Here is a 23,461-nt window from a genome sequence, read left to right as displayed (position 1 = left end):
AAATTCCTTCCTTCCATTATTAAAATTTTTTCTTTCTGTAATATCAACTATGGGTAGAATTTGATCTATTTTGTGTCAACTGAATATGGAGATTATGCTTACAATTAAAACTTTCATTTGCTAAACAAATGGAGGTCAGGCAAACCAAAACTCTTAGAAACAGTAAGAACATCTGAGCCTGTACTTGACAAAATTTAATTGCCAAAGAAATCAAAATCAAGGTTTATTAAGAAAGGAATTCTTGTACAGAAATACATGATAGCTGTCTTCAAAAATGTAAAAGTCTCTCATATATGTAGGACTTTTTATGTCTTCTGTGGGATTCCATAGGGTTCAGTAGTAAGAGTCCTGATATATAAATAATATGATAAGAATATAATAATATTAGGTCTGTCTGAAAAAAGACTGGGATGTTTTTGTGGAATGAGTTTCCTGTGGTTACATGAAGTGGTGGGTTGTTTGGGTGGTCTAAACGCTTCCTAAAATGGGGTACCTTCTGGGACTTGCTAGAAATGCAGAATCTGGGTCCAACACAATCTAGTGAATCAGAATCTACAAGTTCACAAGATCTATGGGTGACCCAGATGCACACTATATTGAGAAATAGTGCTCCATTGACCTCTAACAATTCTCATAATTTTCTGCTTAATTCTTATGTTGGGATTCAAAATTTGAATCACAGTCTAGAAGAGAAGGGGGTAAATTCATGGGCTCGACCTCACATGCCACTGTAGAATCACCAACTGAATTAAGTACTACTCCAGAAAGAAAGACACTGTTTCTTGAATATTACCCTTGACTCAGTGAGTATTATTCCTTTGTTAACTTAGGACTCTTTGCTTTACACAAAACTAAATGACACCTTTTGAGTTTCTTGCATTAACCCTACCTTATACTCAGTGTTTAATCCTTTTCCCAATTTCCCCATGCATGTCCTCTTTACTTTCACCGACCCCAGGGTTCGTGAATCTCCCTCGCTGAAACGTTTCCTTTCTGCTTGGAGTAGGTACTGGATTTGTCTCCTGCTACCTGCTTGTCCCCAATGGTCTATATGAATGGACAAGCAGTGGCGGGGGTGGGGGGTGGAAAGTAGGTAAAGGGATGTATAGGTACAGGGGGAACTGGAGCATGATGGAGAGACCAGTCTCTGCTTTCATCGCCAAAGCAATGAATGGAGAAGAGCTGGAGAGGTAATGAGAAGTGACAGATGCCGCCACACCCTAGATTGACTTAGGTCCCTACAACCATGATTACAGTGCCCTGGTCCCGGGCGGGGAGGCGGGGAGCTACTTAAAGCCAAGCACTGAAGGCCAGAGCCAGAAGGTGCCCAAGTCAATTTCCATTCCCAACCGCGCGTGCTGACGCCTCACATGCTCTCCTATAGAGACCATTGTGTGGGAGAAGCACAGGCGGGGGAAAGCGTACCCTCTTCCCACTTCTGCCCATCTCTGTCCCTCGCGATCGCTAGGGGCACTGGGACCAGCAGGAGCCTCTGCCGCCCGGAGCGGCTTTGGGGGAGACGAGTGTATCCGCGAGCGCGTGTGCGTGAGGAGGAGAGCAAAGACGTGATTACTTCAGAATTTATTTAAGGGCCGGTGGAAACCACTGCAGCAGCTTCCAGGGGAAGCCCTTGTTCCAGAGGAAGAGGAGGTGGAGGCTGCCAAGGAGGAGGAGGGGAGGAGACAGAGAAGGAGGCGTAGCAGCCGCTACCGCACGAGGCGAGTGAGGAGAGAAGCTGCTGTAGCATCCTCACCGGCTCTCAGCAGGTTGGTTCTGTCAGCCAACTGATGCAAGCAGAGAGGCTTGCAGAGGGGCTGGAAGGAGAAAATGGGTGTGGGAGGGCTGGTTGCTTCCCTTTTCAGAGAAGAAGCGCCTCCTTTAAGTGAAATGAGACACCCTAGCGCAGAAATAGGCTGAACGCCAGGAGAAGACCTGTCCTGCTTCTCGCATCCCCGGGGACTCGCTTCCCTTTAACTGTCAAACTCCCAGCATTAGCCATTAACTCCGGAGGGGCTCCAGGTGGGGGACTGGGTGGAGAACTTCCCTTCCAGATACATCTCACGCCTTTCCCCAAAGTTCATGTTTGGAGGGACACTTCCTCACACCCCAGTGGGCCGGACCGGGAGGGGGAAGTCGCGCTGCTTGGTTAAGTTTCTGAAAGTCAACCCCGGTCTCCCAGTTCTCGGCTCCCCGCCCCGGGGCTCCAGCTGCACGCGGGGAGCTGCGGCTGCTCTAGCAAAGGGGCCGCTGCTGCTTTAAGAACCGCCTCCCCCTCTCCTCCCTTTGACAATGGTCTGAACCGAGCTCTGCTTCCCAAAGCAAAATTTGTAATATGCCATTTTTCCGATGGACGCTTCTCCTTTTGGCTGCTGACGGAGCCGCGGGAAGATGCCGACTTGCTGCCACGCCACCGAGCCGGGGCACGTTCCGGGAGAGTGCTGGGACACGCGTATGTCTAAGCTGCCTTTCTCCTCCGGTTGCTAGGGAAATGGTCCAGGAGTGCTGGGTGTGAGCCTCCCCTCTCGTCAAGCCAGAGACTGCGGTTGTCATTGATCAATTGAAGAAGCAGGACCCGAAATTACAGACATTAGGTACAGAAACTGTATTTGAGTTACACGCTTTCCCTTCGTTTTATTTTTTACCACCTCCCCGGCCCCACCCCGCCCCCAGGGAAGATGAGATGCAAATTCCTCCTTGTGGATTACTGATTACTGTTAGGTAGCTTTTGCTTTCCACCCCTTCTCGCCATCTCCGATTTCTCTGCCTCCTGCCCACTTATCTGGCTCCTGATGAGCAGGATGAACAATTTTAGTGTGGAAATTATGAAGTCAACTTCTTCGGGGCGGTGGGGGGTGTGGCTGAGAGATAACTGTCCAGCAGTGTGGGGTGAGCTGGCTCTTTGGCTACTGTGAAGGCACTGAGGCAAAGAAAGTGAAAATGCTTCCATTAGAGATGATAATGATATTTCTCGAAGAGGACGGGGGATTTCAAAGAGTTAAATAGAAGGAAGAATATTCATGTAATGTAATCAGACAATGGCTAGCATTTCTCTCACTGAATTACTCCTGTGGGTTAACTGAGGTGGAGCAGGGATGGTTCTTAAGACTAAATTTTTGCAGAGGAAACTCACTATAAAGAATAATGTTATCTTTGCCTGTAGTAGGGTCTAAATCCTAGTGATATGGTATAAGTAAAGTTATTCACTCACAGGAAAAAAAAAAAAAACCTTTGGGAACAGTCTTAGATCTGAATAGGTACTGCTTGTGTGACATACATTGCTAATGAACACATCGAATTTTGAAATCCCTTGGGTAATAACTCTAGCGGATATTCGAAACTTTTATTTTGAAATCAGAGATTTAGAAGACAGTCAAGGTTATGTGCTAAGAATATAGGAGTTGGTTTTTCAGGCACAAATTATTCGAGCTAAATTTAAGCACACAGATAATCAAACCAAGCAGGCTTATTACTTTTTCCTCCCACAACAAAATTAAATGTTTCTAACTAGGTCTTGAAGTGTTCCACAATTTAATGTTGAAGTCATCAATACCTAGATGAGGCTAATGTCATTGATATATCAAGTTGACTTTAGGGAGGGATATGGTGATGAAAAGATAAGTATTCAAATAAATTGTGTGCATGCCCTTTCTGGTTTTTCAGAAATTAGGTTATATTTGCACTTTTAATACTGAAGACAACTATAAAAGTTAAAAGTAGTATATCTGGGTGAAATACCGAAGTCATTGAATGACCATATCCTTTGGGACCTTCCAAGTTGTTTCAGATGTCATCCTTTCTACAAAACATTCTGTATAGATTTTTAATAACTTTTAGTATTTAAAATGTGTATTTCAGAAAGTGTAAGCTATATTTTAAGGATAATTCAACTATTTTACAATTGCTATTGGACAGAATATAAGTTCTAATGCAAGAACTGAGTTACCTCATGAGAGTGGCTTTGTTTTTTGTTCACTTTTTTCCTTTAATTTTTATAAAAAGACTTTGGATCTACATGGCCAACATTTAGGTTGACCAAAGAAAAAGTAACATGTATCCATTTATTTTCTGAATGACTTTTGCATACTTTGATTTTTATAAATTGAATTTGAAGAGTTCAGAAGTATCCACTAGAATTAAACCTTTAGGCCTAGAAGCAAAAAGAGTCACAAAGGTATAATATTATTTCTGCAAAACTGAAATTTTCTAATGAAAATAGATATGTGGATTTATAATAGTCCTTTATATCTTTTACTGTGTGATTTCAGTGAGGTAACCTATTAGATACATAAAATGAGATTTAAAAAAATAAAATAAGAGATTATTATTCCTACTTTATGGAAGAGAAAACTTAAGTTTTGAGAGATGAAGTAACTTGCTCTGGTTCATATATTTCAGGAGTGGAATGGAATCAGATTCTTTTGCATGTGGATATACTTTCTAAGTCCCCAAGCAGCTTCTCAGAGTAACATCTTTTGACTGACTAAATCAAAGACTACCTTTTATGCTGATCTGAGAACCTAAAATCTATGAATGCCTAATATACCATGGTAATACAAGAGGTTTGTAGAATTAGGAAATTACATTCAGGTCAAAATTGTACTTGGGGCAATCACTACAGTTAAGTTTTTCCTTGGAATTTAAAGTTATCCTAAGTAACCCAAAGTGGAGAGGAGCTAATAGTTAACTTTTAAGAAGGATTTGACATAAAATAATGACAAGAAGGCTCAGGTTACCTTAAAATTTAAACTCTATTAGTGTTTTGGCACAAATTGTCACACTGCTATCATTTCTTCTCCCATACTTTGTTTTAATCTTAAATGTCAAAAATAAACATAGGCTTCTGATTATGTTTCTCACAATGACACAACTGTTCAGTGTATTGATTTCATACTGTTGTGTGAACTAATTGTTTTAAATAGGCACATGTGTTAGAATTTTATTGCTGTTTTCCAATTTCTTTTCAATTAATGTAAAGAAAGTTTATAGCAGTGAAATTTTTTCCATTTTTGTTATAGTTTTTGAATGAAAATCAAATTGATAAAAATGCAAATCCATTTGTGTTTTTTTTATATTAAGCTGCTAACAAAAGGAGTAATGTGTGAGTGAGTGCAAATTTGTTCTATACGTCAACTCTATATTTATTTTAGGGAAACAGGTAGCTCAGTGTTTTGAGTGATGAGCAAAGTGTGAAGGCATTTTGAATTATCCTAAAATTCACCAATTCCTTAATATTTTACCTAAGTTATCAGTCACAGAAATAATTTCCTTTTAAAAAATGTTCTTTTAGTTCTCAATGCTCCCTCAGTCATTCACAAATAACCAAATTCCTCTCCTCAATAACCCAATTCATATGAAGAATTATACAAAAGTAATTAACTACTGAATTGTTAAATCTTGACATTTTATTTGAAAATATCACCAGAAATGTTTTCCCCCAGGACATGAATATGTAGGCAGGAAAACAAATTAACCTTGCATTATAAAACTAAAGAATACTTCAGGATCAACAGCCAAACCAGTCTTTCTCCACATCAGCCTTCTGCAAAATCAAGCCCTCTAATTAATAGCTTCTGGCCTTTGTACAAAAACTGAAATTGAGATGAGTTGGACTTTTTTAAAAAAACATAAGATAGAGGATGAAAGAGAAAATGTGATAATTTTTGTTTTTTAAGATGCCACATAATAAGAATTTTGCATTTCCATTTCTGTGCGGTTCATTTTAAATCAAATTAAATAATGATTTAAAAATATTTTGAACAGTTCATTTATTTCATGACTGGGAGCTTGTGATTAGCAGCCGAGATGTGATGTTACTACATTAGCTAATGTAATTTACCGCATCTGTTTTGTGGAATATTTGAAAGTGTTCGTTTGTATTGTTTGGGTGGAAACCAGACAATGCACCTAACAGGAAACAAAGGAATATTAACTGTAATTAGTACTATAATAATCAAAGCAAATTTATATATCTAGGTCTATTTCATAAAGTTTATGTGATTCAGTCAGTGTCACTTATCAGCTAAACAGAGGCGTCTGTAAAAATTCAGGAAGCAAGCACATAAAATAATAAAATGAAAGTTGTAAGGTCAAAAGCTTTAAACTAGTTGATGTGAAAACATCTGTTGAAAAGATAAGGTAAAAGCTGCTCATTATATAAGACAAATACTCAATTATTTTGGATTTTCTAAATGAAAGGTGAATATTGATTCACTCAATTACCTAAGTCATTCAAAAATCATTACTTTCTATTCATTAAGTGCCAGACACTGTGCTTTCTGTTGACAATATAATAACAAATAACACAGAGGTATGTACTATAAACCTTGCAATAAGTGAAAGGTGATGACATATAATTGAAATAACATGTTTCTATAAATCAAATTAGAGTGGGATAAATCAAGAAAATGAAAACCAAGAAAGAAGGGAAACCAAGATGTATTTTGTTGGTGGGACATAGTGAAAAGAGAAAGCATGTAGATTGGAGGAAGTGAATGGATTATATTTCACTGAGGTCAAAATAACTTGGTCTGGAGTTGGGGCAGTGAGTAGGGGAAAGAAGGATAGTGAAACTAATGAGCTGCCAAGAGTATACTGTGATGATAACCAGGCTGCGTTATTGGAATCACTTCTTTACTAAGACTCCCCCTTCACTTTCTTTAAGCAATGATGTGTGAAGTGATGCCCACGATTAATGAGGACACCCCAATGAGCCAAAGGGGGTCCCAAAGCAGTGGCTCGGACTCAGACTCCCATTTTGAGCAGCTGATGGTGAATATGCTAGATGAAAGAGATCGTCTGCTGGACACCCTCCGGGAGACCCAGGAAAGCCTCTCACTTGCCCAGCAAAGGCTTCAGGATGTCATCTATGACAGAGACTCACTCCAGAGACAGCTAAATTCAGCCCTGCCACAGGTATGCTTCTAGTGCCATTTGTCCTTCCTGTTGGAATTAAAAATGGGATAAGATTTTTAAAAGATTTGCTTTATTCCTATTCTTAGTTACTTTTCCACTTGTTATATATAATATGCAATTTCTGATAAGAAAAAATTAAGAACAGATAATTAATTTATATGAAATCTTGCCTCAAATAAAATCATGGTATATTGATGGGGAGGGGATGTGAAGCATGAGTTCCCATCTGGTCTGTTTCTTGGAAATTTTATCTGTATGTTTCAGCAGAGGTACAGAATTACTTGTTTAGTTTTTAATTGCCTGATTGTGAACACAGTTTTATCTGTGATGTTTGGAAATACCTATTTTTAATTTTTAGTAATGTAGTCTGTCTTAGTAGTAGTTTAGAAGTCTACTGTTGAAATGTTGTTTTGTCTTTCTTTAAAAATGCCTAATACCTGCTGTATTAGAATTATTGATATATTGCCCTTTCTGCTTAAAAACTTCAACTGGGGAATTGAGGGTGCAGTCCAATGGGAGGGTGCTGGTTTAGCATGCATGAGGCCTGGGCTTGATCTCCAACTCCAACCAAGTAAAACAAACAATAACAACAAACTTCAGGTATTTTCTTTTTATTTTAAAAATAGTTTGGAAATTGAGAAAAGACAAAATTCAACATTATTTAAACATATTTAATATTGTTACATTAGTTATTTTTAAATATTTTTCTGTCAGTCTTTTTATAGGAAGAAACTAAAAATTTATGGTGATTAATAACTTATTTATATACAGAGTTAATAAGGATCAATTTACTTACTGAAGAATTTCATAATTGTGGTTCTTTTAGGTATGAAAAAAATCATAGGATATGAATGAGATTTTTAATAATTACCATCACTACAATTTTCTTCCAAATAGAGGTTTGATTGGCCTTCTACTTAAAAGATAATATAGTGAACATTAAAGAGGTGACTTCTCTCCATGAAATTATGTCTGGTACCAGCACATATCTTTTCAGAAATATAGAAAACTATGCAATTAAGGTTGATTGAATTCTAAACCCTGCTGTATTAGTAACTTGCAGTGTTACAATGAGATATTTATGACTCTCAGCATAGAAAGGATACCAAAACCCTTCTACCTCACCATATTGGGTGATCCTGAAATCCATAGAAAAAACTCTTGTTTACATTTTCAGTCCATTTATTTCCTGTTGAGATGAAATAATGTTTCAAATAACTCTCACCTGTTGATAAGACTAGTTTATTTAATCACACAGAATGTGTTGATTCATTTTAAAAAGCAATTATCCAACCTTTACTAAGAATGAAATTTTTCAAGGTAGATATTTAGGTTTTTGCAATTGTTTTTTATAAGGTGATTTCTACAACTATCATCATCAAGCTCCTTCATCTCTAGGATTTTTGAGTTGGTTATTGCTGTTGTTAAAGTAGGGTCCTGTTACCAATCACACTATTCCTCATCTGTGTCAAGCACAAAATCACAGTCATTTATCTTTTGGATACAGTGTTTCTTTGGAGAAATCTACAATTGTATATCGGGCACAAGTTCAACATAACTTCGGAATGTACTGGGGTAACAATCTACTAACATTTTTTGTTAAATTGCATAAATTCTGTAGAGTATTCCCATTTTCCTCACACTCTCCTTGGGAGTTAATAATTTGATCCCACTTGTAAGATTCTGCATATATCCTTTCTGCCTTGTCTTTCCATGGTTTATTTCAGCCTAATACTTTTGGTTTCAATCCTAACCCTGTCAAAATGATTCTAAGAATAATTCAAGTTTTTAAATGTTGGCCCCCTTTCATGAAAAAAAGTGACAACTTTTTAAGTTTGTTGTAGAAATAAAGTATTAAAACAAGATGGTTGAGGAAAAAAAGAGAAAACTGGAAAATATTTTCACAAAGACCTATATTATGTGGATCAATCTTTTCTCAAAGGTACAAGAATTAAAACTATTAATTATAGCAATTCAGTTGAATTAAACATTTAGATTATAATGCCATCTAAAATTTAATTTTTGATTTTTTATATTAATGCACACTTTTTTAATTCAAACTACTTGTGTTTTGGAGTTCAGAATTTTCCTGTTTGCTGCATGTATATGAATGTATATTATAAAATTTTCCTCTCGAAGGGTTATGGGAAGCACATATTTATACATATTTATTTCTGAAAAGAAACCTTTGGATATTCCTACTTCATGGTAAAAACAGTCTCATGTTAGCACAGATCTAGTTTTGCCACCAATGAAGTTTGTTAGATATTTACAAATAAAATATCAATTCTCAGAGTATATGATTTTGGAATTTTACATTAGAAATTATGGCTTCGCATATTTAGATGGGATTGGTTCCAATCTATTTTATATATACTTTGACACATCGTTTTCAATATTGATTTGTATGCTACTATGATAAATATCTCTAGAAATCCACAGGTCCTTAAAGACAGTGATGACTCTCATATTTTAAAACATCAAATATTTAGTAACCTAATTTGTACCACAAGGGATGTATTTTCTGTAAATAATCAAGGAGTATTTCTCATTAATTGGTACCTTTGAATGCTGTATAATATTTTGCAAGCAAAATACCTGCACCATTTGGTGGCATTGTAGCTTTTACTGAACTGAAGGGAAAAATGACTACTACATGTGTGAGGTTTGAGGCAGAAATAAAGCATAAAGTTGAAATCTAGTACAGCAGCATTAAAAATAAAAACAACTTTAGAAAGCAGAATTGAAAGCAGAGACAAACTTTTGACATAGACATTTTAAATAGCCTGTGCAATGTTTGTTGATGTTGGTGATTTGGAGCTCTGCTTTAGCTACCTCCTGTCCTATTATTCCTTTATGAAGAAAGGCAGCAATAATTTTAACAAACCTAACCATGTAAATCGTTTTGCAGCCGAAGTGTTTAATGTTTCCTTATGTGTTTGGATGTATCTGTATTTCAGAGCACTGGTCATTCCACATCTCAAGGTCTGATGTTTCTAAGCTACACACTCAATTATTTACCTTTTAAATGTGCAGATTCATTTTAATAGTCCAGGGACCCTCACATTCAGTATGTCCCAAATTCTGTCATACTGTGTCTTCCACTTTCCACCTTGTCTGCTCTAATTCCCTACCCACACACCTGAGAGTCTTTAAATAATTCTCAAGTCCCTCTATTCTTTGCTATTCCTTCAGTACCTGGCAGTGCACTTCTTTGCTCCATCTCTTAACACCCCACTTTTGTAAATGTGCCACATTTTGTGCTAAATAGTAATGTTTTTACTACCCCAACGTACCTAATGCTATGCTAGTCTTCTCCCTTCATGCATATTCTTCTCTGTGCCTAAGATGTTCTTCCCTAGTGCCTTTGTTTGGCTAATTGCTCTTCCTAGCTAAGAGTTTATCTCCTCCAGGAATTGTTTTCTGAACCCCAAGTACATTTCCTGTTTTACTTACCCCTATCATTCATCACATTGTAATTACATTATCTGTCTATGTACCTGTTCCCAACTTAAACTCTAAATTGGAGAATAGGATCATATCTCGGTCCACACCACAAGACTACCAAGCCCATAGTGAGGTCTTTTAAAGTAAAAATGGAACTAAATATATGCATTGTGATGTAGAAACACATTATAAACTAGAAATAGAAAGGTTTAGTTTGTATTGTGACTCTATCACATGTCACCAGCCTGAGTCAAGACTTCTGATTTCTATGCTAAAAGAGGGCTTAATACTAATACCCCTCAGGGCAGTTTATGATGATTAAAGAAAATAATACAAGTATAAGTTAATTAATTTATGAAACATTAAATATTGAAAAGATTGAATTTGTTTTATCTAGAATATCAAAAGATTAACTTATTCCTACATATATATTAAAAAGCATTAGAATAATTTACATGAATATTGAAAAAATAAATGATTTAGACATTTTTGAAAATAGCAAATATTTGTCAGTTATTAACATACTTAAGAATATTTATAGGAGATATAAGAGGCCTGTACTTCCTATTGCAAAAGTCATCATATATAAGAATTTTAACGATTCTTTCCATTACTTTGTTTAGTATATATTGAGGGTCTCCTGTGTATTACTGAATGGTTACAGATGATTATAAAGACATGGGGAAAAGTAACATAGTTTGACTCCCAGAGAACACAGAAAATAGAATTGCTTTAAAAATGTAAGTGGATTGGAGATTATAGAAATGCTGAAAGTATTTGGGCTATGAAACTGATATATGATTAACTGCAGAAGGTTTCATGTGAGAAGTGGTATTATTGAGGTACTTTTTTAATGTTGGAAAAGATCAGAGCATATTCAGTGTAAGGCAGTTAAGTTGGGCAGACAGAAACTTGCTATAAGGACACAAGAACTGACATTCAAACTATGCTATGTTTTAGGCTAGGCTTGAGGTCCCAAACTGAACAAAGAAGATCTAACAGTAGTCCTGATTTGTTTTGAAAACTAAATGGGAACTACATACAGAAAATAACCAACAGATTCGCTTGATGAAAGGTTGCAGTGTGAAAATTAGGTTTTATATAGCAGGACAAATTAGGTTTTATATATAGGAAGTGTGAGCTATTCATATGTGGGGGAGAGAGATAAGAGTAGGAGTTTGCACATAAAATAATATGTAGAATTTTGATCGAGTTGGTACCCTATAAGGTTATCATGAAGAAACATTATTCTATTGTTTTGATTTTGAATGGATTATGTAATATTCACATATTAGTTATCTGGTATTTAAATAATACTATGTAACAAACAACATAATACCTCAGTGGCATACAAAAATATGGGTTTGTGGAATTTAACTGATTGACTTGAATTGGCTAATCTTGGCTGGGCTAACTTCTGCCACTAGATTCATCAGATATATGTCATCTGGCTATTGTCTGCTTCAGGATGGTTTTGGCTGGGCTGACTGTGGCCACTCAGCTCTATGCCTGGTGTTTAATTCAGCATAGGTTAGCTCTGGCAGGTTCTCATATGGTCAAGGCAGAGGAGTAAGAGCAAAGCAGAAATAAGCAAGTGTTTTTTAAGTGCTTTTTAAGCTTCTGCTTGAGTATTTTTTTAGCAAGTCCCCTGGCCAAGCCCAGAGACAGAGTGGAAAACAATACAAAATTCCATGTCCAAGGGTATAGACACATGGAGGGGTGAAGCACCAGGACCATCTTGCAATCCAACTACCACAAATGCAACCAGAGTCTTTTGAGTCATTATTGTATTAGGAAAAACTTATTATGATAATTTTCTAGTGAAGAAGGAAGATTTGAAATAGGAATATGAACCAGGGAGCTAGGAAAAAAAAATTAGAAATACAGGGAATATTGAAGAAAAAGAAACAGGGACTAGTAAACTACTGAATGGACAAGGCTTTGGACTTGAGTCAGAAGGTCAGAATTTGCAATGGAGCTCTTCTACTTGTTAGCTGAGAGATCAGTGGTAAGTCCATTGAATTTCCTGAAACTCTTATTTCCTTAATTGGAAGAGGGGATGCTATCTACTCTTAGGACTGGATGCAAGGATGTGTGTGTGTGTGTGTGTGTGTGTGTGTGTGTGTGTGTGTGTGTGCGTGCGTGTGTGTGTGTGTGCATGCTTCAGGAACCATTGTAAATGGCAGGTATTTTTCATAAATTGAGACGTGCTCATGCACACTTTGATAAGGAGTTAAAGAAGGTTGGAGGAGAGGAATATGCTTCTCTTTTGACATTTTAAAATGCAAGCTATTTAGGTAAGATTTACAAAGAGTGACAGAATCTGCCTTAAAGAAAGTTTCATTCTCTAGGCAAAGAGCCTGGGTATCTTTTTGACTTACTACTTAGAGCTCAATAACATTGGTTAAATATTTGATTCAAATAACGATAGAAACTGCCTCACAGGATCATTATGAGAAATAAATGAATTAGAACATGTCAAATGATCAATTCAATGTCTCACAGATAGTACAGATAGTATACGCTGAATGTAACTATTGTTGTAGTTATTATTAATATATTATTATAATCATTATTTCTAGCCAACCTTAACTGTGCAATTATACTTGGTAATAATGAGCATTAGCACAAATTGAGAGTGCCAAAAGCCCACAATCTTTATCGAATTTTGGAAGTTTTTCAATTTATTTTTTTATATTAAAAAACTTATCTACATTCTCCTAAGTGGTTTTCCCAAATTTTCCACTTCCCCATTGGTCAGTTTTTCATGTCTTTTGATTACATCAAACAACATTCCTTTCAAGTATGCTGAGATTATCATATCTGGATCTAGCACCTTCCTGTTCAGTGAAACCTGATGTCAACACATTAAGTGTCCTACCCTTTGGTCTGTCAAAGACGAAGGTGCTGCATCTTTTGCTACTTCCTAAAGTAGCCAATCTATTTTCTTAATATGTTTTTATCTTTCCAGTTATTTTCACCTCCTGGCTAAATGAATTTGTAGCCTTTGTTTCTCATTGCCTCTTCTTATCCATTTCTTACAATTAGGCTTCTATTATCACTGTTCTCCTAAAATGTACACTAATGTATGCCAACAGTGGATGTATATTTTACAAATCTAGGGATCCCCTTTCATTCTTCATGCCCCTTGAAAGCTCAGTGTCAAGCAATGCTATTATTTTGTTTCAAAATTTCCATGCCATTAATCCTTCACAACCATCCCTTCCCAGGCTCATTCTTTTCCTATACACCCCCAACACTTACCCATTCTCGTGCTTGTCTTTATTTAGTTTCATTCTTCACTCTTAAGTATTGCTATTCCTGTTCAAAACCAATACTTTCCTGCAAATCCTCCATCCCTCTTTATTATCTCCCCCAATTTTTTCCTCTGCCTATAGTATCTTTACTCTTCCTTTCAACTGGTGGTTTGGTAACATATTCAAATCTATTCCTTAAAATGAAAATGGGAAGCACAAAAATAACAAAAATGCCCATTGACTCTGTTTCCCCTTAGATTCCAAACTATTCTTTCATTTCCCATGAATTTATTTTCCAACTTGTCTCATTATTAATTGCTCAGTGGTTGTGCACCTTTGGTTCAATCCCCAGTACCAAAAAAGAAAATAAAAATTCCCTGGAACCCTTTAGGAGACCTGGACCATTGATAGATTTCTCAAGACTACTTCTGAATTCTAATAAGACAAACAAATTTTTACTAAGGACACGTGAGATGCTTATCAGAATTAACATGAATATACTGCGTGTAACTTTTCAAGGGTCTCAAATCCTGATATGGATGACACCATGAATTTGTCTTTTTTGTACTAAGCATACATTGTAGCCCATTACTTACATGAGCCAGAGAGTGAGAGCTATGTGAAAAGTATTAACTAGAATGTATAATACCTGGATTTCAGTTGTAACTTTACTAAACAGTAAGAAACTGGAAAAGGATTTAATTTCTAAGATACTTAATTACTTTTGTATAAAACATGGAATTCTGGTTTCCTCTAATCTGTTGCATGATTTTACAAATTTTAAGTGATTATAAAGATATAAATTTTAACTTTATTATTTTAGTTGTAAACATTTAATAAACAATTACTATTTATTAAACAAACATTTCTGAGTCTGCTTTGTGTCAGACTATTCTTATGGCATAGTATGGCTAACATATTTGTTTTATTTTGTCTTAAGGTTTTGGTTCAAATTATGGTTCCTAGGTATATGTAATGGCAATAAGAAATATTACCTGAATTCTACTGAATATCAAATTTATTTGTGAATTTTTTTTTTTTTTTTCTTTTTTGTGGTGCTGGGGAATTGAACCCAGGGCCTTATGCTTGCAAGGCAAGCACTCTGCCAACTGAACTATATCCCTAGCCCCTTGTGAATTGTTTTTTGAAACTGTTTTTTTTTTTTGTGATTTCATTATCTCTTATTTTCCCCTGTGATGAACTGTTCCATGTTCCTGGAAAAGACCAGCTTTCTCCTTGAGTTCTGGGTCCCATTGCCTCTTGCTTTTCCAGGACAAAACTTTTGAATTTTTCCTTCTCATCATGAATGTTTCTATCCGTACTAGATTATAACCAGCAGCATGAAACCAGCAGCATGTTCCTATATTTATCTCATATTTTAAAAAAATCTATTAACACTCCCACTCTACCAAGCTACTACCTCATTTTATCTTTTACTTTACAGCAACAGATTGTTTAAAAATTGCCTTCACTTGCTTTTTCTCATTTCTCTCTTCCCAGTTTCTCTTGAATTTTTCCAGCCAGGCATTCACCCCATCCTCTTCATCTAAACTGCTCTTGTGAACATTGTCGACAACCTCTGTGTTTCTAACTGCACAGGACCGTTCTGAGTCTTCATTTCTGCTTAATTTATCAGCAGTGTTAGACACAGTGCGTCTCTCTTTCTCGAAACACTTTCTTTAATTGGCTTGAGGACAGCTCCCTTGCCTGTCTTTTCTTCTGCCTTAGTGTTCACTCCTCCATATTCATTGTTGGTATTTTCTTGTCATATCAAGGACTGGTTATTCCCAAGTGCAGTTCTCATACCCTTTCTCTTTCTGCCTCTACTAACACTACTGATAATCTTGTCTCTCTTCTGGCTTTAAACAACATTTAATGTTTACGACTCCAGAGTATTCATCTCTAATCCAGACATTCCCCCTGACTTTCAGATTCTTCTTGTCAAATGTAGAAACTTAATTTGTTCAAGACCAAGTTCATGATCTTCACTTAGTTGACATCTCAATTACTAGCTAGCAACCTCAATCCTCATTAGCTTAGGTCAGAACCTCAGTGTTTTACATCTTTCATATTCTGTATGCAAACTAGTAGCAGTCTCTTAGTTCCATCTTCCAAGAGAATATCAAACTGAACCAGTATCATCACCTCTATGACTCCATCCCAGTAGTTCACCATCTCTTACCTGAATCATATGGGATTTTCCCAACTGTTTTGCTGTCTTTCTACCTTTCATTCTAATTCGGGGAAATAAAAATTAAGTCAAATTTTGTTTCGTATCATCTTAAATCCCTGAAATATTTTCCCACTTCAGTGTCAAAGCTCAGGTCTTTAGATCAAGCTGGACTATAACATCAACATTAGCACCTTCCCCTTTTCCTATCGGATATCACCTACAATTTTCCACCTCATTCATTCTACACTATAATCAACGTGTGAAACATTGAACTGCCTTAGGGACTTTGCACTGGCTATTTCCTGTGCTTGAAAAAGTTGTCCTCTGGTTAACCGGAAGTTTTCTCTCTTAATTCCCTCAGGTCTTTACTCAGAAATCATATTCTCAGTGGGACCATAAATGATCACCCTACTTAAAATTAAAAAATTGTAGCAGTTTCCACCCTAGTGCACCTGATCTCTCTTCTCTGTTTTTTCTTTGTAGAACTTGCAACTATATAGAATTCTATATTTTATTTCTCTAACTTAGTTTTCTTTTTTCCCTCCAGTGGACTCTACATTATATGAAGCCAGGGGGTTCTTTTCAGTTTGACAGCTACATTTTCTGCCTGTAACAATATCTGCATTTAGTTGGTGTTCAAAAAACAGTAAATAGATAAATATGAAGATCATTATTTTGCATGTTGAACACATTCTCCATGATATCCCTTTATATTTATTAATTGGCAAGTCATTCAATCACAGAAAAAATTAGCATATATTAAAAATATATAAACACAAAAACAAATATAATTTATGGAGCCTCATGGCTAAAATGTCTTCAACACTAAAGTCCTTATGTCTAGAAGACTGGCACTAACATTGTATCTCAAATATCATTTTAGAATAAAGGGAGTTTTATATCAAGAGATGGTATTAGCATTTTGAATATTTTAGTCTGAGCAATGGGGATAAGAATGTAAAGGATTTTAATACAGGATATTAGCCCAACTTTTTTGGACTCAAATTCCATTTCTTTTAAAATTTTTAATGCATTTTTACTATGAAATTTATTTCCTAAATTAAGCCAGTTTTCATAAAAGAAATGGTATTGATGGTTACATAGCATTATAATACTATTGCCACAATTTCTTAGATCTGTCTGATGTTCATTTTGTGGAAGGGCAAGAATAAAGGCAGAATGTTTTTATTAGGTTTTCTCTTTGAAGCAACTCATGCTTTAATTCCTAATTTTCTTTTCTCTTTTTTCTTCTTATTCTACTCCTCCTCTTCTTTTTCTTTCTCTTCTTCCTCCTCTACCTCCTTCAACTTCTCTTTCTCTTTTATTTTTTTTTTGTTTTTACTGGTCTCATTTTCATTCTCTCAGAGGGAAAGATAACAATAACCATTAGTATTATCAAGATGAGTTTCTAACATGAATTTTTCCACTAAAATTTATATTCCAATTTGATGTTATTAATGTTAGCAACATAGGATTTTCCCTCCCTCCCTCCCTCCCTCCTTCTCCTTCTCTCTCTCTCTCTCTCTCTCTCTCTCTCTCTCTCTCTCTTTGAAGAAAATTCTAAATTAAATAACAGGGACATCAAATTTTATGCTATTATTCCTGAATGATTCTCTTCAGAGTTTTATGACTTAAGGCTAGGTAGCAACTACGACACATCACAATGTCCCAGTTTGTGATAAAAGAATTTAAAAGAATTATGATTGTGGAAATCTTCTTCTTAAACATTAATATCATGCCATAATTATTTGGAGTGTAAATCTTTGCATTGATCTCTGCAATTTATCACAGGTGGTTTACAAGAGAGTGACTCTCCACTACCTTATGCTGCATGACCCTTAGAGGAACCTTAACATTTGTTGTCTAATTAGTCAATAGTCATAAAAATTAAGCTAGTTAATTTAAGTGAAGATTAATAGAACAAAGGTAAATTGAGCTTGATTTTAAAATTATTTTTCATATTGCAATCATTTTAATTTGTGATTTTAATAATCTTTTTAAAAAGATCTACTAATTTCTTCCAAATGTGATAGAATTTGTTAAGATCCTGAATGATTGATAATTTCTTCCTTGGGCCTTGAATTAAGACAAATTTCTCCAAGAAAATTTAAAATCATTTTTGCCTTCTAAAAAGTGAGATACTTGACCCTGGAACTTGGAATAGAGACTATGGTTAGAAAGTCAGTTTTCTTGCTCTGGGTCTGATCCCTTCTTCTCTCCCTTGTGGAAAATAGTGGCCTCAGGTTGCCGTCAAAGGCAGGTATACAGATTTACCAGTATTAGTATTCCTGTGGTATGTGCCAAGAGGAGATTTCTGCTTTGAAGAGTTCCTTTACCCTCTAAGTCATGTTAACCTTCATGTCAGTAAGAGGACTTGTTCAGATATGGATGTGATTAGAATTTGGTCTTACATTTTAACACAAGTAAGCTAATTTTCCTGGATTATTCTTACCTATAATGCTCTCTTTTTATGTCCACTTTTAGAGTAATCTACTTCAATTGAGACATGTAATATTGTGACTCAAAATTTTTATCTGTTCTTGCAAATCTTTATAAGATACACTTATGTTTTGGCAATTTATAATCATTAATTGACCTAATTTAAAAAAATAATAAATTTAAAGTTTTTCTTGGTAAAGATTTACCTAATCATTTATGTCTAACACAAAGGAGATAAAATAATTTCTAAATAGCAAAGTAATTTGATCTTTGTTAATTTTACCTGTGGAAAATATTATTTAACAATACCTTTAAAAATTTTTGTTAGCCAATTATTTGATCCATTCTACCATCAGAATACAGCCCTCTGAACTATATTCAATCTGGACAAATAATCAGTAGCAGATGATGTTGCTTGGGTTAAAGTAAACTAATTAGATAGTATCTTTGTGTAGAAAAGATGTGACTTCTAAAATCACATTTTTTAGTAGTCTTCTTTAGTAAATTTAATTTGTTTTCTAAAAGTATAACTTCTTTTGCTGTTTTGAATGAGGTTTTATGTTAATAATCACAAGTTTTAGTGTCTCCCACTATGATTGTAGATTTTCTAGTTCTTGCAATTCTTTTATTTTTTTGCAAATGTTTTGGGGCTGCTATTTGTTTCATTTAGGTACATCATTTTTATAATTTCATAGACAATTGAGCCTTCCATCATTATGAAGTGTCCTATGCCTTCATGGACAGGTATATTCCCTTGAATTTTACCTGTCTGTAGTAATCATATTACAGCAAATTTCTTTTTAATTAGTGTTTGCATTGTATACTATTTTTATGCTTGTAATTTTAACAAGTTTGTGTTCTTAAATATATTTCCTACATATAGCAAATCATTTCTGGGTTTTGTTTCTATGCAGTCTGACAATCTTATTTATTTGTGCTTAACCTATCCTCCTAAAGGCTTTCTATTTTCCTGTCTGTTCTATGTTTCTCTTACTACTTGTTTATGCCTCCTTTGAAGTGATTAAATATGTTTTTATTGTTCCACTTGCCCTTGTACTACTCTAAGAGTTTTACACTCCTGCTATTTTAATAGTTAACCTACAAATTGCAATGTTCATCCTCACAAAGTATTATTCTCTTTTATATATATCTTTTTAGTTGTCAATGAACGTTTATTTTATGTACGTGTGTATATATGTATTTATATGTGGTGCTGAGGATTGAACCCAGGGTCTCACACATGTCAGGCAAGGGCTCTACCACTGGGCCACAACCCCAAACCCACAAAGTATAATTCTAAAGGTGTATTTTCCTACCTTATAGTCCTATATGGAATATATGCATATGTCAGTTTTACACAGGGGACATATTTCTTTAGATTCCTTCACACATTTATCATTTATATGAGTAATCATTCTTTCTGAATCTCAAGTCTTCCATCTGTGATCATTTTTCTTTTACCTGAGAAAGAACTGCCAATATTCTCTTTAGCAGGAGTCTGCAGATAATTTTCTTCACTTAAGATTTTTCAGAAAATACCTTTTTTTTTTTTTTTTTTTCAGTGCTAGGGATTGAACCCATGGCATTGTGCTTGTGAGCCAAGCACTCTACCAACTCAGCTATCTCCCCAACCCCATAAAATATCTTTATTTCACCTTTATTCCTAAAGAACGTTTACACTGGATTTTGAATTTAAGTGAGCAGTATTTTTTCTTTTGACATTCAGCACATCACTTTATTCTAACTTTCATGGTTACTATTTAGAAGGAAGTTGTCAATTTAATTGTTGCTTCTTTGAGGGTAAACTGTCATTTTATTTTTCTTTTTGGCTGCTTTAAAGAATATTTTTAGAATTTCTATTTGATACATCTGATTTGCATATTTATTTTTATTTTCCCTATTTAGTGTTTGTAGGAATTATTGACATTGTGACAATGTCTTTTATTAGTTTGAGAAAATATTTAGTAATTTCTTTAAATATTGCTTCTGTCACATTTTGTCTCTCATTTCATTCTGGAATTCAACTTTACATGTTTTAGTTCATTCCACTTTGTCTTCTTTTCATCTTCCCCTTTTTTCTGTATTTTCTATCCATTTTTCTTTACATGATTCATTTTAGTGTTGTATTTTTAGATCCATCTTTTGGTTCACTAATTTCCTCTGCTGAATCAACTCTGTTATTGAACACATTTATCTGGTTCTTTGTTGTGATCGTTATCCTTTTAAATTTTACAATTTCCAGTTATTTTTGCCTCATAATTTTGTCTTTTATCACCTTGAGCACTGTAAACAGAGCTATTTTAAGTCTTTCAAATAATTTCAATACATGGAGCTCTTATAATCCGTTTCATTTTCTTGTGTATTATTCATTCTTATTGTCTTCTCATCTCTTGTGCAGTGCAATTTTTGACTTTGTGACATTTTATTTGCACATTTGTTAATAGAAGTCACTTTAGTTCTAGGACATTATTATTTACCTCCACAGGTAAAAGTTATTTGTTTTGGTCTGATGCCTGGAAAAGTGTTGATTCTCAATCATTTAAATTCAGATAATCTCTGGAAAGATTCATCTCCCGGGGATTGTTACCTCTGTGGTATAGTCCTTAGGAGTCTCAACTCCAAATGAGGAGGATTAACTCGGCGCATTGCACCTTATCAGAACCTGATCCCTTTTCCTATCCTCTAGTTGTCCTCATCCGCCAAGCTTATCCACATTTCCGCAGTCTGCCACTCCTGGAAGCAGAAGTCCACGACCTTTAATAAGTACAATAAATGTAATTAATTGAAGACCCTTACAACAAGTTTCTTAGCATAAAGTTGCCCATTTCTGTGAAAAAAAAATAAGAATCTCTTTTTTATTTTATTTTCTGATGTACTCAGAGTTTTATTATATATTCCAGCAAGGATTCTGGATGTCAGTAACTGTTCCGACACTGTTGAAAAGTTATCTCCTTTCCTACAGCATTTTCTCCTTTAAATGAACCCTCCTCACAGCTGCAGAACTATCTATTCAAAATGCAAATCTAACTATAATACTTCCTTTCTTAAAATTCTTGCAAGTTCACAAAGAAAACTCCCTACAACTAATAAATTGAGTTGTGTAAGATCAAGGATAATAGATGAACATATAAAAATGGTTATATTTCCATATAGTATGAAAGAACACTTAAAATATAAATTTAAGAGTTCCATTCATAATAGCATCAAAAATAATAAACTTAAGAATAAATGTAACAAAATATACGGAAGATGTACACAGTGAAAGCTACAGAACCATACTAAGAGAAATTTAAAAATATCTAGATAAATGGAGAGAAAATGTATGTTCATGTTTTGGAGTACTTGATCAATCTATTGATTGATTGCAGTGCTGGGGATCAAGCCCAAGGGACTTTGCACATGCTAGGCAATCACTGTACCACTGAACTATACTTCTACGTCTCAATATTATTAAGATGTCACATATGCCCAAATTGTCTATAAATGTTACACAATTCCACCAAAACTTCATCAGGCTTTTTTTAGGAAGGGATATTTTGATTCTGATACATGTATGGAAAGGCAAAGGACCCAGAATTACTAAAATAATCTTGAAGATGCTTAATAAAGAACCTAAATATGATAATGACATTGACATACTCTAGAGGAAAAAATAGGAGAAAATCTTTGAGACCATGGATTACACAAAAAATTCATAGACATGGCACTAAAATCACAGTCCATAAAAAAACTGGCAAGATAGACTTCATCAAACTAAAAAATTTTATATTTTAAAAGACATTAAGAGAAAAAATATAAGAGCAACTAGAAAATATTTTCTTATCATAAATCTGAATAAGGTCTTCTATTCATAATTGATAATGAATTCCCACAAGTCAATAAGAAGATAATCCAATTAAAAATGGGTAAACAATTTGAATATACATTTTACCAGTGACAGTAACAGGATGTCAATAAATTCATAAAATATGCCCAACACTATATTATTAGAAATTCCAAATTATAACAATGAGATTGCATGTCACAACCATTAGAATATTTATAATCAAAAGGAAATACCAAGTGTTAGTGACGCTGTAGAGAATCTAGGACTTCAGTACATTACTAATTGGCAGATGACATGATACAACCATGGTCAATAACAATTTGACAGTTTCTTTAAAAATGCAAACAAGCATAAATTCCACTTCTAGAAATCTAATCAAGAGTAACGAAAGCATATATCCACAGCCTGTTCACAAATGTTCATATCGGCATTATCTATTATAAACAATAAGTGGAAGCATCATAAAAATACCTCAAGTGATAAAAGGAAAAAAAATATTGTGTATCTGTGCAAGTAAATGTTATTCAGAAATAATAAATAGCAAATGACTGGTATACAGGAATAAAACTGAAAAGCATCATGTTAAGTGAAAGAAAACGGCCATAAAAGATATCATATTGTATGATTCCATGTTTATGAAGTATCCAGAAAAGACAAAACATTAAGAAAAAAAAGCAGATTAATGATTAGATGTGCCTGGAAGTGGGCATGTGAAGTAACTAAAACGGACACAAGGAAACTGTTTGGGGGTGATGGAAATGTTCCAAAGTTGGATTCTTATGATTATAAAACTCTAAATATAAGATGATCATGGCACTGAACACTTAATGTAGATGAATATTTTGAGATCTCAATTAGTTCTTAATAAGTTGTTAACAAAACAATAATTTTTCATGGCTCCCAATCACCTTGAGCAGTTTTCACAAACTTGACTGAAAATGAGAATCACTTCACAATGCTTGTAAGCAACATTATCTTCTCTGGAAAATTCAATTTCATATTTTCAACAATCACCTTGGATTATTTAAATATTACATTGGAAAAACACTAATACACTAATCTGGAAAATAAGTTATTAAACCTGTTATGCCTTAAAGCCTGAATTCTAATCTGCCTCTCTCACCTTTCATATTCTTCTGCTCTGAGGCTCATCACTTAAAATACAAGTCTTAATTTCTTACTGTTGTATTGCTCAGTGTCCATTTATGTATATTTTTTCTTCCAAGTGTAATGTAATTTTGCCCATCGTAGACATTGTCTTGTAATTCCATATCTCCCAAAACTACTTACAAGAGCTGAGTTTGAGTTTATTTTCAGTTAGCAATTGTTAGTTGCTTGAAGAGGTTCACCAGGGACCAGAATGTGAGTCCCATGGGCACAGGGAGAGCATGCCCAGCATTTTCACAG

General features: G+C 34.8%; 1 protein-coding gene across 6 annotated transcripts in view; it reads left to right on the top strand.

Moving 5' to 3' along the window:
• The first annotated feature begins 2,355 nt into the window (after positions 1–2,355).
• The window catches only part of Ppfia2 (PTPRF interacting protein alpha 2), a 462,148-nt gene continuing 441,042 nt past the window's right edge, over positions 2,356–23,461 (top strand). For all 6 annotated transcript variants that reach the window (XM_047551047.1, XM_047551046.1, XM_047551044.1 and 3 more), the window contains exons 1-2: positions 2,356–2,591; positions 6,662–6,912. In XM_047551047.1, the coding sequence (XP_047407003.1) occupies positions 6,664–6,912 (249 nt within the window). In that variant the 5' untranslated portion in view covers positions 2,356–2,591; positions 6,662–6,663. The remainder of the gene's footprint in view (positions 2,592–6,661; positions 6,913–23,461) is intronic.

The sequence above is a fragment of the Sciurus carolinensis genome, chromosome 4 (assembly GCF_902686445.1).
Source record: "Sciurus carolinensis chromosome 4, mSciCar1.2, whole genome shotgun sequence".
NCBI lineage: Eukaryota > Metazoa > Chordata > Mammalia > Rodentia > Sciuridae > Sciurus > Sciurus carolinensis.
The sequence above is the reverse complement of the archived record's forward strand: the minus strand, read 5'-3'. Positions and strand labels throughout refer to the sequence as shown.